The sequence below is a fragment of the Drosophila willistoni genome (assembly GCF_018902025.1).
Source record: "Drosophila willistoni isolate 14030-0811.24 chromosome 2R unlocalized genomic scaffold, UCI_dwil_1.1 Seg167, whole genome shotgun sequence".
In the NCBI taxonomy this organism is placed as follows: Eukaryota; Metazoa; Arthropoda; class Insecta; order Diptera; family Drosophilidae; genus Drosophila; species Drosophila willistoni.
Window position 1 is genome coordinate 5,411,155 of NW_025814050.1, and position 16,619 is coordinate 5,427,773.

General features: G+C 36.6%; 1 protein-coding gene across 3 annotated transcripts; it reads left to right on the plus strand.

Moving 5' to 3' along the window:
* Positions 1 to 760: 760 nt before the first annotated feature.
* Positions 761 to 15,538, plus strand: LOC6644152 (AP2-associated protein kinase 1). Of its 3 annotated transcripts, none has more exons than XM_047010796.1 (8): positions 761 to 1,192; positions 6,201 to 6,334; positions 6,410 to 6,543; positions 6,608 to 7,160; positions 7,229 to 7,887; positions 8,146 to 8,432; positions 8,489 to 8,746; positions 12,740 to 12,867. In XM_047010796.1, the coding sequence occupies exons 1-8, from the start codon at positions 1,033 to 1,035 to the stop codon at positions 12,799 to 12,801; spliced, it is 2,247 nt and encodes a 748-aa protein (XP_046866752.1). In that variant the 5' UTR covers positions 761 to 1,032; the 3' UTR covers positions 12,802 to 12,867. The 3 variants fall into 3 exon arrangements, with proteins under 3 accessions (XP_046866752.1, XP_023032554.1, XP_023032552.1); XM_023176786.2 differs by lacking the exon at positions 12,740 to 12,867 and adding an exon at positions 8,908 to 9,388; XM_023176784.2 differs by having other exon boundaries at positions 764 to 1,192; positions 12,760 to 15,538.
* Positions 15,539 to 16,619: the final 1,081 nt, after the last annotated feature.

A 16,619-nucleotide genomic window follows, 5' to 3' on the forward strand; every position in this document is an offset into this window, starting at 1 on the left:
CTGGCACAGTTTTGATAATAGGGGATTCACCATTAAAGCCAACAGAGCATAGACACAAGCTTTAATTTCTTCCCCTGTTTTGATACTGTTTCGACTCTTCATGTTGCTTTTTTTTTGCTTTGATAACAAAGGTTTCCTGTCCTAATCCAAGTTAAACTTCAAAAGGAACTTAAATTTCCACCGGATCGAAGAGCTAAATTTTGTGAGAATGAAGTGGCCTGTTTAAAGTACATACATACATACATACAATATGTTCGGTCCTAAATGTTAATTAAAAGTGCGACAAAATCTGTGCATAATTTGATAGTAAATTCCTTTCTATAAAATATGCCCTACAAATAAAATAAATATACTTTAAATATAAGAAATGACAAAAGCAAAATAAGTACAGATAAGAGGAGCTGCGGAATCTGAAAAGATGATAATAAGAAACAACACAGATACACAATTGCATAATGACAGGATAAATAATGGGATAAACAACGAATAAAATTTTAGATTAAATGACGATGCTGCTTCTGGTCCGGTCAAATCTCAAGCCTTTGATAATTAAATTTCTTGCCAAATATTTATTTAACTCGGGCAAATGGGAGCAAAAAGAATGTTACTAAAATTTGAACCTACTACTACTTCGACAACCGTTAGGCTCCCAAAATAAGCGCTCATTAAAACGAGTATATGTGGCTTATGGTATATCGATTCTTATCGATATCAGACTCATCTGTGAGTCTGTTAAACAGTTTGTAGTTATCGTTTATCTCTGTTGGTTGTTGGCAACAACTTTCTTTTCTGAAAAAAAGAAAAACGGAAAGTGCGCAAAATAAAATTAATTAAAAGCATAAAAAACTTCTAGTTAAATGTTAATTAACTGCCCTCGAGGCTGAAAAGCGGCTATCCCACGATAATCAACAACAACTGATTAAACGCCAACATCAGTAAATAAGTGCGTGTGTGTGTGTGTGAGTGAGAGGCCAGTGCAGTCGACGTCGCAGCCGCTGCTCTGCCACTGTTGCAAAAAAAAAAAATTGGAAAATGAAGAAAATCCTATCAAAATTCGAGCGAAATGAAAACTCGAGACTGGATAATTCGCACAATAGCAGCGTGTCATCATCCAAGGAGACAAACTCGTTTGTGGGCAAAGTATTTACAGTGGGACGCGTTGCGGTCACCGTTGAAGATGTCCTGGCCGAAGGTGAGAAGGTGCAAAATTATTGAAATGGAAAACCCAAATGGAGGTTGAGCTTTTCTTCTTTTTCTCTCTCCCCCGCATACCCCTTCCCCTTCTCCGGCTAATGAATGTATGCTGGTTCACGTAGCAAGTATTACGCTTATCGTTTTAGTTTGATACACAGGTGGGAGCTTCCCTCGTTTCCCCACCGCCCCCCACCCCTCCACCGTGACCGGTTAGATTAGATAAACATTTTTATATGTATAAAACAAATACATAAGTATAACTAGCAACTGTCTCAAATATGTGGGGCGTTTATACAAAATAATAGATAAGAAATAACAGAAAGTTGCCCCCAAACCTCCTCCTTCTCTCCCCCTCCCCACAAGTAATTGTGGGCGCCACTTGTCGCTGACTGGCAAATTCTACAAATTTCCAATAAAGCAGAAACCAGAAACATTAATTGAGCACAAGCGGCACAGGGACAGAAAAACAGAAACTTAGTTTTTCCATAAAAATAAAAGCCACAAATCAATTGAATCAATTATGTTAATTTAGCCAATGAAGTGACAAGAACCAACAGCAGCAGCAGCAGCGCATTGTCTATTACTCGTTCTCCTGGCTCCCTGTTCCAAATGACAAAGTTCAAGCTCGAAGGACTTTTGCCTGTGTTCGTCTTGTGTTGTCCTTGTCCTTGAATTCTAAAGTGAATAATGCTCCTCCAACCATCCATACATATGTATATATGTGCATAAGCTATTTGTATGTGTAAATGTGAATTGTTTGGCAAATAAAAGAAAAACTAAATTCCTTTTTGCCATTAGTATTTTGATTACCTTGACTGACAATTTTATTTTCATATAGATTTATTTTTTCTTTCTCTTTCCCTTTACATTTACAATTTGTTGGTTATTTTGGCAAGGATTGTGGTTTTCGTCTCGATTCAATCAGCTGTGACTTTTGATACCCTTTACCATACAGTTGTGGTCAAACAATTAGTAGCGCCGATAAGCTGTGGCTTTAAGGCTGATAAAATTATATTAAAACTCACATAATTCATATTCTTTTAGAATAAATTAAACCATTCTCATAGAATTCGAAATGAAACCTTTGTAAAAACGTTTTTGATGTTTTGATTTTCAAAATGTTTACTGGAAATCGAAAGAAATCTTGTTAACTTGAAAGAATTCTATTTCCATAGGTGTAGTTTTTTCTTACTTTTAAATTTAAAATTATGTTGATATTGTCCAATATATTTTATATGAAATATGGTTTCTAATTAAGACATTTTTAAATCCCCTTGGTGTTTACCAAGGAAATAAAAATGAGGAAAAATAAATATTTTCTCTTCAAAGTCATCTAATTAAACTAACTTATTTTCAAATTCCCTTTGATTAAATTAATATCAATAAATAAAATACACAATTTTTAAGAACATACAAAACTTACATGTTTAAATTTGAATTTAGTATCGAAATAAATTTAAAAACAAAGTCTACATATATTATCTAGAAAGCTACATGAATGATACAAACATACATTTGAGTTTACTATATTCAAAACCAAATGAATGAATTGAATTACTTTGATAATCGACTTCAAGTGAATGAGTGTGCTGACGTAAAACTCAGTCGCACACCATTCAAACGATACAAAACGAATTAAATGAATTAGAAAGTTGTTATGCTTCAAATGTACTCGAATCCCAATTCAGATTTTAGTATTTATTTGTTTTGAATATTTTTAAAATATATGTGATTACTATATAATTAAACTAGTCTGGTCGGTGGCTCAGTGGGGACCTACTCAGACTACAAGACTAATGTTATCGCGTTCAAATGGAGAGTGTTCGGAAAATATCAGAACTAGTTAGCCTAAGTGCCTCTACTATCCAGCACATCATGAACACGAGAACAGGAGTGAAAACAAGGGCATGTACATTTACACTCATTCATTTCATTGTGTAGTTGTCATTCATTCATTGGAATTCAATTTGAATAGATTCATTTGAGTTTGATTTTTCCATAATTCATGCAACTCTCCAATATTAACCCACGGTATTGTATGGGTCGACCCTTTTGTAAGGTTTTTAATTGCTACCTGCTTTCTTTTAGTTAGGTTCAATTTCCCCCCCTCTCTCTCCATCCCTCTCTCTTGTATATAAATGCCAATGACTAAGCGACAAACGGTGAACGAAAGAGCTTTACCTCATTCGTGCCCCCTTCTATTACCCCTTGTCACCTTTTCTTTTTTTAATAAATGGAAGTGGACACTTAAAGAGTGGGGTGGTGATGGGGATGGTGGAGGGGATGTCTTGGAGATGGGGGGAACCTGTATCTGCGTCTCTGTCTTCTCCGCTCATTTGCTCATTTGCGTTTCAAATTGCCTTCTCAAGTTTTCTCGCTTCGTTACAATTGTATGCATATGTTTGTTGTTTTTGTTGTTGTTGTAGCATTTTTATTTTTATTTGTTACTTTTTTTTTTGTTTTTGTTCAACCTTCAGCATTGATTAACATTTGACGTTATAATTTCACAAACGAAAATCGAGCAATAGCTTACATTTTGAGCTGACTCTCCTCTCCTCTCCCTCAGCTAACTCTTCTAACCCCCTCTCAACGCCTTTTAGTCTCACCCCCACCCACCCATCATGTCAATTGAATGTTTTATTTGCTGTTTGCTGATTTTGTTATTATTGTTGTTTTTGTTATTGTTTTTGTTGTTACTGCCTGTATATGTACATGACCTTCAATAGTTTAGTAAATTGCGTTGCTTTATTTTTTATCACTCACATTCAGTGTTTAGGGAAGTGCTTGATAGGAGAGGGGGTAATGTCTAGCTGGGAGGGGGTTGGGGGTCTACTTGAATTCTATTTACAATAATATGAAATAAAATACATGCCAAACGTTTTGTAACTGGGACAAAAACAAATCACTGGCGGAGCTACCTTAAAGTTCCTAAAGGTTTCTATATACGTATGTATGTGTACTTACTCATAAGTGTATAGAATTGATTTTGCCGGTCTTCAGTTTTTTCATTTCCTAGACTACTATATACTAATGTATATAATCTTCATATATTTCGTTTAATATCTACATATATCGTATACACCCTTGAAAAAAGGTTATATTAATTTTGTTATTATTCGCAAATTCTGTTATTAATAAGCAATAAAAAATGAATTAAGAATGACAGGGGTAATATGTATGTAGTCATCTGAGATCTACATATAATACGTGTATGAACAATCCCTGTAAGATAAAAACCCAGATTATTAATATTTTCTATTAATGGACTTGAAAAGTTTGGAAGCCATCTGTGTTTCATTAACTCGATGATACATATCTACAAATGAGCAATATACACTGCGCGTCATGACTTTAGCGCCACTTAATCACCTTCAGAAAGAAACTCGCCTTTTTCTCTGTTAAGTGGAGCATCATTTGAAGGGTGTGGGGACCCATTTCATATTACGAAAACTTCGAGTTGCAGTTCTCTACACTCCGGAGGACCTCAAAGACGTTTTATAAACAACATTTCCTTAATTCAAAACTACATTTGAGAATATAACGTGGTATTTCCAGCACGAGAATGCACCAATACGCGCCGCCAGTTTCGTCAAATCGCGGATGCATCAAGAATTCAAGATGCTATCTAATCCAATCAAGAGTTCTAACTCTTCGAACTGTATTAGAGAAGTTTGTTCAAAACAAAACCAGAAGAGGTCAAAGTAAAGACATCGGCTACACATTCGGCTTTCGGCCGACTCTGTTCGGCTTTTAAGCTTCCTGGTTTTGGACTGAACAATTATGCCAATATTAAAGGGTCTGTTTCATGATCGAACACAAAAGTGAAAGACTATGGCTATAGGCATGACTTCGTATGTTTCGATGTATGTTTCGATGTATGTTTCGATGCCTAGCCTTAAAGGAAGTTCCATGGTATCACTAAGATAAATATTTTTGACCTATCTTTAATGGCCCTAACGTAACAAACTAATTCTTAATACCTTTTATTCAAACTTCTCTTAACAAAAATTAAACAATACTATTTGTATTTTAAAGCAAAACTAACTAAGTATATTGTAGGAAAAAATGTTTAGTCATTTATTTCAACAGTTTGGAAAATATTCAACGATAACGGTAAACGTAAAGGGGGATGCTAGCCTTATGATGGGCAGTGTATAGAAGAAGATATGTTAAAGAGAGAGACAGACGTTTATTTAGGGGATTCACACAATATTTTAGTCCATTAATGTAAATGACACATTTAAAATATATTAAAATTTGCTTTGTAACAATAATATTTAGTGTTTATTAAGGTGTTGCATCTAGTTAGGGATGATTTTTTTTTTTTTCGTTAAATATTTGTTCTTTTTATACCATACATCCATATGGTGTATATTAAAGTCGCCAAAATGTATGTAACAGGCAGAAGGAAGCTTCTCCGAGCCCCATAAGGTATATATGTATGTATATTCTTGATCAGGATCGACAACCGAGTCGATCTAGCCATATACACTGTCCGTCTGTATGAACACGCAGATCTCGGGCATTTCAGACAAAAAAATTGGAAAATGGTCTATTCTGAGCTTTAAGGACAAGTTTAGGACTATAAACTTTTAAATGGTGATGAATAGAGCTGGTTTTTAGAGCTACTGCCTAGGGCGGAAACCATCCGAAATATCTTTGAAGTGAATTAAGATCTTTTTATTTGATCCTCCTCAAAATTATTTTCTAGATCCGTCTGTGACTACGACTATATTTAATAAATTCCATGAGATTTTATATCGGATAGTCCTTAGAATTCAAAATCTTCTTGAGGATAAAGTTTATTTATGATTAAATCAATTCAAAGATAAATAATACCAAAAAGGACTTCTGATTTAGGTCAACACGTAAAGGATATGCATTATGGCTTACACCCACACTATTTACCTTCCTTGAGTGGTTTCTTCTTTGTTTGTAGACTGTCTGTAGCTGTCAGCGGTTTGTTGGCATATCATTTTACTAATGACTCTCATCCTTTCCATCAGGTGGCTTTGCCATGGTCTTTCTGGCACGCGGCAACGGTGGAGGCAATGCCTCGGCTACAAAATACGCCTTGAAGCGTATGTATGTGAATAATGATCATGATTTGAATGTGGCCAAGCGGGAAATACAGATTGCAGTAAGTTTCACTAATAACATTAATTAATCTTAGTCCGATTGATATCAAACAAAACAAATAACTTGAATTTTGCAGAGCAATCTGAGCGGTCATAAAAATATAATTGGCTATGTGGACTCCAGCATAACGCCCACGGGGAATGGTGTTTGTGAGGTTCTGCTATTGATGCCGTATTGTAAGCATCACATGCTGGCCATGATGAATGCTAGGTAAGTGTAAACATCATCACCAAATGCTAAAATCGAGCTAGTAATTCTCTCAAATCTCCAACAGATTACATATTGGCTTCACCGAGCCCGAGGTGCTAACCATTTTCTGTGATATTGCCGAGGCAGTTTCCCGTTTGCATTACTGCCAAACACCAATTATACATCGTGACCTTAAAGTCGAGAACATTTTGCAGACCGATGGCGGTAATTTTGTGCTATGCGATTTCGGTTCAGCTACCGGCAAAACATTGAATCCACAGCAACATGGTGTGACCATGGTTGAGGAGGAGATACAAAAGTATACGACATTGTCGTATCGGGCACCCGAAATGATTGATCTGTATAGTGGCAAGAGTATAACTACGAAAGCCGATATCTGGGCATTGGGCTGTATGCTGTATAAGCTATGCTTCTTCTCCCTGCCATTCGGTGAGAGCACGCTGGCCATACAGAATGGCCAATTCGCCATACCGGATAGCTCAAAATATTCCAAGGGTATGCATCAATTGATTAAATATATGCTGGACACGGATATAGAGAGACGTCCGAATATATGGCAAGTTTGTGAAGTGGCCTTTCGTTTGGCCGGCAAGGATAATCCCGTTCAGAATTTACATGTGAGTGAAATTCAAATCTAAATTATTGAGCTCTCCTCTCTAAACTATATTTTCTTTGTGTTTTGCAGAAAACTCCCATTCCAAACTTTGATCAATTGCTTGTGCCGCCTTTTGAATCGGAGGCGAAGAGAATCAATGCGGCTGCTGCCAAACAGGCGAATGCAAAAACTCAAAATGTCTCCATAATAGAGGCAGGAACCAGTGTGGTTCCACGCTCTCGCCCTAAAGGATCTTCGGCAGTTGCGCACGGTGGTCCTGGCTTGGGTTTGGGCTTGCCACCAAGTCCCTCGCCAAGGCAAAATATCACCTCACCTCAGCCGCAGCCGGTGGTTGAGCAATTTCAGGCCAATTTTCCAGCCATGCCGCCAGCCAGTGTAGTTCCTCCTTCCGTTCCTGCAGCTCCAGTTGCAGTAGCAACAGCAACAACAACAACAACAGCAGCAGCATCGACTACCACTTCAGTGGGTAGTCAACTGTTTGAGTCAAGCGGCTATCCAGATCCGTTTAACGAGACCAGTGATACTAACAGCACCGCCACAACATCCTTATCCACAACAGCAGGCGGAGGAGCGCCTGAAAAGCAGTCAAAAGAAGAGGATCTTAATCAGCAGGATGCGCCGATCACAAATTCTGGTGGCACGCCCACAAAGAATATGTTAACGCCACCCAAACCTACCAATACGGGCGGTCATCGGCGCAATGTTAGCGATACCTCAGCCTTTAATAAGTAAGTTTACACACAGAGAGTCTTTCTCCACACATACATATTTGTTCTTCTGTCCTTCAATTGCTCTCACTCTTTCGACTTTTCTTCTTCTGTCTCTTCTTTACCCCTTAAGAGCTACAATTGATCTGCAGGACAATGCCAGCCATGATGAGCCGCAGAGTCAATAGCCTTTTGTAGCCTTAAGATCAATGCAATAAATCTGATATATCATTTTCTGTACATTTTCTTTTGCTCCATTTTGCTCCACTCATCACTTAGAACCTTCGCCAATGAGACCAGTCAGTTTTTGGCACCCTATAACAATAATATTGCCGCTGCCGGCGATGGACAGCCAGCGACTTTGGCCACTGCAGCCTCGAATCCGGGCATCTATGCAGCTGCAACTGCCTCACTATGCAGCACAGAATTCGGCGGACGACAAACAATGGATAAACGTGTCGAGGCCTGGAATCCCTTTGAGGAGGAGCAACCATTTAGCCAAATGACCGAGGATCATATATTTGAAGCGGAATTCGATAAGATACGTCAACGGGGCAGTCAAGGAAGTGAGTGGGAATTGCAATCACTGATATATAGTTATTTTATTTATCTTTTCATTTAGGTATAACAGCGAAATCGGCATCGACCACTTCAACGTTAACGCCTACCGAACAAAATGTGGTTGTCGCTGTGACAACAGCTCCTCCTGCTTCACATCAATCTTTTCCGCCTGCCACTAATGCTGTCCCTAATCCTTCTGCCGCTGTTGCCACTGTTGCTGCCGCTATTTCGCCACATCCTGAGGATCCATTCGGTTCGGCTCCATTCAGTTTGCCACCCGGACTGCGTGAGAAGGCCAGCTCGTTACGCAAAACCGGAGGTAAAGCATGAACTTTCCCTTATTTAACAAATCCAAAAAAAAAACCCAAAAAAAAAAATATATATATTTGCAAAAAAAAAAAAAAACAAAAAAAAAAAGATATGCCAGATATACGTTTAGTTTTCCGATTGTTGCTTTTGTTGCTCTCAATCTCGATGCAGAAAGTACAGAAAGTGATTTGTGCGTAGACGTAGTCTAAAATACCAACTACAGCTACCTAGTAAGCGATTTGCTGCTGCATAATCAAAGCTCGGCCTTCCCCCCATCCCCGACCCGAAGCTGAATGATGGAGGTGGAGGACACATCCAGCACTTACGGCAACAAGTAGAGACAGCCAACTGCAACTGCATCATAGAGAGAGACAATGACAACATTTCTTTTCCGCAATACCAAAATACCTATTACACCTTTAGTGTGCCATAAACCTAAGAGTGGGTTGTTAATTAATCCCATTCTACTCTGGTGTCGGAAGCGTTGCCCATTTGAATGCAATATCTATTTGTAAATATCTAATGATGCACCACTACCACCACCACCACCAACAACAACAACAACAACAATCACACCAAGCAACACCACCTTTTCAACCACTACTAACCCCAAATGAAAATGAGAATAAATTGTGTCCTTTTGTAGTGTAAACTTTGACTTAGATTCTATTACTATTCTATTACTGGGCTTTCTCATGACAAATAAGGCAAATCAATTTGTAAATGTACTTAAATATTTGTAAAAAGTAAGATTTCAACAATAACTTTAACTTTGTAAACCTTAAAATTTTCTTATATTGGTTTCAAACTCATGGAAAAACTTTTAAAAAGCAGCATATATTTTGCCTATTCTTTCGAAATTGTATATCAAAACACAACAACAAGATAAAAACATTTCATTAAAAATTTATTAAAATTGTCTTAAAATTCGTACAATTGATTTGCTTATTTGTTCATAATTCAAACACCAAAATAAACAACAAAAACACTTTTCTATCAAATCTAAGCGCTTCTAACAAAATAAAATAGAACCTTTTGGTGCTGGTCCTAAAATGCTAGAGAATAATAATAGTTAGTTACAAAACATATTATAATTATTAATAATATTATTATTGTATTACTTGAATTAACAGTAAAAGCAAAAACTTAGTGGTTGTGGGTTGACAAACAAATAGAAAAATGAAAAGCGAACCAAGCGAAAATTCAAATTCTAATTATTTTGTCTTGTAACTTCAATTCGATTGATCTAATTGTATGTAAAATGTAAATTGGGTGTGTGTCTGTGTACGAGTGTCCTGTAATACTATGTAAATTTAACATAATTATTAAGTACAGAAAATTATATACATACATATATATTTATTCATGTTGTTTGGCATAGCAAGAGAGAAATAAGGCAATTATTTGCATATCAAAAAAAAAAAAGAAAATTTATGAAAATTTCATTATCTTAACTTAATATTATTATCTGTTATCATTATATCAACGTGCAATTCTAAAACTGAAATTATGCTAAAAACAAAACCATTGAAAAGAGATTAATAATTTAGGCTTTGTATTGCTCAAGCAAATTCAATTTTTATTATTTTTTTTTTTTAGATATATATTTAAATTTGATTGGTGTTTTACCCTTGCAGAGAACTTTCAAGAAATTATAATCAATAGAATATTATATAAACTTTATTTAGGGGATATTCTTGGTTGTAAAAATAATGTTTTCATGTTTTTTAGCGTAATCTATTTATTGGAGTATTAGAAATATCGTCTTAATAGGTTTTTTTTTAATTCGAGGCCAACTTTAAACTCATTTCCTCAAAATTTTTTAACTCCTTCTTCTGGCAAAAATATAGCCCGTAATTCTGAACTGATTATGATGAAACAAAAAGCAATCGACGCACAATTGCCACCATTCAGAATTTGAAGGTTTTGTTTACTATTGTTTTTTTACATTAAACAAAAGGAGAAAAGTCAAAAAACAATTTTTCAAACAAATTCTCCAAAATTCTAAATGTATTTAGGACCAGAATTGCAACGGTTTTAACGGAGCAAAAAATATTTGTTCTTCAATTTCTTTTCTTTCTTTCAACTCCAACCAAGAATACCTACCATAAATGTCCATCCGATTCACTCACATTTGGTTGAATTATTAAGTGGTAGGATTATTATATTGATTTATATCTATCTAATATTATGACCATTGCTTGATAAAGCTCTGTTTTGTTAATACCAACTGCCAACAAACTGAACTAAGCAGCTGAACATTTTTTCTTTCAATTGTTCTGTTTTGACCCCTTGCTCTTTTTTGTTAACTAACTAAAAATTAGAAACTATTTTTCATCATAGTAAAAAAACCGATGTCATTATCAAAATATTGTTCAGAATACTTGTGCTCAGCAACTGATTAAGTGACCAATGTAGTGAACAACTGAGCGTCAAGTGATCAAGTAAACAAAACGAATGAATTGAATAATATGTTTAGCAAAATGAGCGATGTTTTACTATCTTGTATTCTTTTTAAGTAAAGTTAGTTAAAGGCAAAAAGTTGAGATAATCTGCTCTGCAAGGGTATTAAAACTTCGGTTAGCCGAAGTTCGCTGTGGGGATAATGTTTTTTTTTTCTTTTAAATCTTTATTGTTTCTCTTCAAAGTTCTTATCAAGCTGCGTTCACTCCGGATGTGGCAGACGATAAACAAATAAACTTTTTTGTTATTGTTCAATCCAAGTAAAGACAATATACCCAAATCTACCTAAAAACAAAACCAAAATCGTCAACAATAAAAACCAATGTCGATATTAACTAAATGTTAATACAGATTGCAGCGATCTTTACCTTCTCTTCCGTGTAATAAAAACAAACAATGTTCAATTAGACGTACAAAAAAAAAAAAAAAGAAATAAATCTATATAAGTTAAAGCAATTAATCGAAAGATCTAAATTATAGAAAATCAAAAGTTAATATATAAATACTATAAATAAAAAAGGCAAGCGCAGTGAAAGCAACAAAAGTCAGGTAAAACAAAACACATACACACATTGATCAGATGTCCAAAATAGAAAAACTATATATTTATATATATATACACACTCATACTATATATATGAAACGTTAATTAGTAAGTTAATCCAACCAACCAACAGAATACACAGAACAAGAAGAAAATGTATAAGCAATAAATCATTAGATAAACCAAAAAAAAAAGAAATTAAAAATAAAATCGAAGCAGATGCAATAAATTGTAATTATGAATACAAACATAATGAAATGAATGGAAGAAATCTAAGAAAATATATACAATGGGTCACATAGTTAATAAGTTAAACAGGATGACAAAAATCTTTAAATGTCTCTAAATTCAAACTAAATAACTCTAATTAAATTCTAATTAGGAGTCTTTGCCCTTGATAGCATCCAAAATTTAAAAGTACTATTAAGTTTAGGATTCGCTGCATTTGTTCAATTTGCTCAATTTTGAAATCATTTTAGATGAATTTAAGAAATGTTTAATGCTTTTTGTCATCCTGTGTAAACTTCTATACTCGTATTTACTTTTATTTGTTAAGTTGTGGGCTCATACCTTGGTTTAACTTTAATTACTAACTATATTTGTTAACTAAAACCTAACATTTAGTTAATCATTTTTGTTACTAATTATTACGTTGAGAAAATTTCTTGTTCCTATCTGCAATAGCATGACAAACCTTTCGTTTTTTTTATTTTAAGAGCTCATCGATGACGAATTGCGATTTTCCATTCTGACTAACAAATAAATTTACTATATATACGCATATATGCGATATAGATATATATGTATTTGTATATTATATATAATCGTATTACGTTTTGGGGGCTCATTGAGACATTATTTTCATCGATTCATTTGATTTATCACACAAACATGATTAATTAATCCCATTCATTTATAACTATTTAGTTAGTGATTCAATTTGTTGCTAACCAGCTGAATCGTAAAACGTAATCTCATTACCTTACTGCATAAAAGTCCTTCAATCTCATCCACAGCTAAATTCATCATCAGCAACAGCAGCAACTCCTCTGGAATAGTAGCATCATCATCAGCCGGCGGAAGTGTTGGAGCTGGAGCCGGCGATTCATCCAAATGGCTGCTATCCCCTACACTGGAAGTATCCAGTGAGGAGAAGACCTCGTTATTGAGTTGTAAACTTAAAACGGACTCGGAATGTCTGGGAGTCGGTGGTGGTGGAGGTGGAGAAGGTTCCTCTGGCTATGTGAAGTTGCCACTCGATGATCGTAATAAATATGAAAAACTTCGCAGTAATGATCAGCCCACATCGGATGATTCGGACTCGGCCAATGAGTTCTTTCAACAGGACAGCGATGAGGGTGTGACTGGCAGTAAAGCGGCAATTTTTAAGCAAATGCAATTGGTTACTAGCAATATACCTGAAACTATACACAAAATCCAACAAGTGGCCTATCACAAAGTGGACAAGACTGCCACCCATTTGCCCATAGTGAAGAAACTGAGGCAAGGAGCCACCAAGAAGCCCACATCGGCAGCTCATCAGGCGGCACAACAATTGAATATAATGGCTGCTGCAGTTGCTGCCCAGGCACAGGAGGCGGAATCGGCAAAGGCTGCCGATTCGGATGGCGATTCAATTGGTTCGGCCAGTGATTTGCGAGCCGAAGATGATGATCTCTTTGATGAGAATCCCCGTTCAATGCAGACAAAATTGGGGCGGCGTCCCCTGGCCATGGATATGGATGGCATAAGTGAGAGTGTAAAGACCTGTAGCAGTTCGGCATATCATGCCGAATGCGAGAGTGTGACCACCCACGAGGATGATGTGCGCAGTCGTGTGGTGGTCAAGGTGAGAATGAAGAAAAAGGATCGTTTGGCAGCAGCGGCCGGAGCAAATGGTGACCCGAATGCCACATTGAATGCAGATGAGCTTAGTCCCACTTCAAGTGACTTATTGCATAAGTTTGGTGATCGTCCATTGCTCTTGGATGATGAACTGGACTATGGTTCAGGGGAAAGTAAAAGTAGCAATGAATCTCACTCGGAAGAGCCAATCCCAGGTGGCCCCAATGTGCACCCACTTGGAGAGTTGGAAAAAGTGGATGATGTGGATGTCTTTGCTATGGCTCCATTTAAACTTCCAGTGGGTTTGCCCATTAAAAGAAAATCCAAACCAAAACCCAAGCCAAAGCCGACCAATCAGCCAGAGGTGTGGACCTCTACACCTGTGAAGGGTTCGAGTGGAGATCAAGCGAATTTTGCCAACTTTCCAGCACAAATAACGCCTACGCCACCACAGCTGGATGAATTCAATGAGCCCATCTTCAATCCGTTTCAGAATGTGGACGAACAGATGCAACAGGTGGAGGGAGATGAGAGCCAACAGCGGGATCTCTTTGGATTGGAGCCCTTTGCACAGGTAATACCCAAGTGTGTTGATGTGGCAGGTAATCACCTACAGCAGCAACAACAACAGCTCCAGCTCCAATTTCCCAGCCAAACCAACAACAACAACAATAATAATAACAATAATATAATCAAAGTGCCTCCACCACCTCCTCCTGTCATTGCCCCAACACAGAAACCACAACTAGCACAACTGGTGACCATAAACCACTCAATCATTATCAAAAACAAAACTCCCGAACCCTCCTTGAGCAGCATTATTACCAATAATAATAACAACAACAACAACAATATCAATAAATTAAGTGGTCCAAGCAGTGTCTATGTCAATGTGCCGTCCACGTCTTGCAACACCTCCTCCTCGTCCTCCTCTAGTTGTCCACCGCAAGCTATCTCCGTGCTAGCCATAGCACCACCTCTGCCAGCACCCGTACCAGCTTCAGTTCTAGTTCCTGCACCGCAACCTCCTCCGCACCTGAAGCCCTTGCTGCCAATTGCGGATAATGCATATGTGCAAATCTCTCAAGATCGCTGCTCGGACTTCACGCCCGACGATGAGGAGGAACCCGTGGTGTTGCATGCTGCCGAAATGGATCGCCCTGATATCGCCGCCGCCGCCGGCGCCGCCTCTTCCGGCGCCTCCATCACTGCAACGAAACCGAGGAAGGAGAAATCCAATTTGGCTGTAAGAGTGCTGCCAGTGGCCAAACTTACCCAAAAGGTCAAAGGACACGCCTACAAGAAATCATCGTCCATTGGTGGTGGCGCTCTAGGATCCACCACATCCCTAAGTTCGGGCAGCAAACAGAAACATCAACGTCTGCAATATCAATCCCATGATGACGATGACGACGACGACGACGATGTCGTCAAGGGTGGCAACAGCGATGATCGGCTGAAGCAACAGGATGAGAATCGTGCGGGAAGTCGAAATTTTCAATCCAATACCATACAGAATTCAGCTAAAACCGGTTTCAGTAATATGAGTTTTGAGGATTTCCCCTCCGATCATGAAATGGATCGTCTCTCAAAGACCATACCATTCGAAGTGGTCCGCAATGAGAAAATGCTATTGGAGGCGGAGAAGAAATTTGGCTCACTAAAACGACGCAATAATTTATTCTCCTAGAAGGAGTATTCCTATCCTCCCCTAATCCCCGTTTATATCTACAATATCATTGCAGAAATTTCAGCAGAAATGACGAGCAGAGACCTGAGAGACTGAAAGTTGTTCATTTTTTGTTGTATTATTTGGCTTATCTCTGAGTTTCTATCATTTGCTGCATTATTCATCCCTTGTTACCCCCCGATTTCCCCGTCTTTAATAACAGTGGCCGCTGAAAAACAAAAGAAAATCGAAGAAAAACATGAAAAATATATACATATTACCTATACATAAAAATGTATAAACTGTATTTTTGGAATAATATTGAAAATATGAAATACAGACTAAATATATATGAATACATACCGGAATCATCCATTAATACATACATACATACACATACCTATTATTGTTATTTAGTGCAAAATGTAATATTAGCTTTTAAAAAACAAAAAGCAAGCAACAAAAAATCGAGAGAATGTCAAACGTTTTAGAATTTATACATTGAGTAAGATTACCAAAGTTACATTTATTGTTTAAACTGCTTTGCTTTTGTTTTCTACCTTCCTTCCCTTTCCCTCCGGCCCCTTAATTATTTATTTTATATGCAACAAATTTGTATATTGTGATTATTAGTCCACCTCCCCCCCCTTTTCACATGATCAATTATAAACAGAAAAAGAAAACATTCAATAACAAATGTATTTAAGGCAGCTTATTATTCTACAAATATTTATATATATATATATATCTACATATATGTTAGCAATCAATTTGTTTTTTCATATGTATTATTATATTGCCTACATAAATTATGCATATTTACATACATACCTACACCAAGTTTTAAATGTGTTTTAATTTAATTATCAAGCAAAGGTGAATCCAACTCATAACTCATTGAGATTGAAAGATAATAACTTTTTCAAAATCTTTGATACGTATTATTGAGACTTTACTGTACCATAAACTTGTTGCTTGCTTACAACGAGGTGTAATCAACATTTTATCCTCCAACTGTAAACAGCTGATTGGCACGTGTGGGAGAGGGAGAGAGCAAAATTGTGGGATATACAGGAGAGGAATTTAAATTATTTTACTTCCAGTGCTAATAAAAAGCTAAATATATATTAACAAGACAAATTGTTTTTAATGTAAACTGAAATATTTTCAAATGTATTTATAAATTACAGATGAAACTCGATTTTCTGGGACGATCGGGACCAGACCCATTATCAAATCGAGAACAAAATTTCAAATTATTTTTTACTTACGATTCTTAAAGTACATAAAGTTCTTAAATCGATTCAAAAAGAAATATTTCTTGGTTTGTATGTAGTATATAAATGTATGTAAATTATGGGC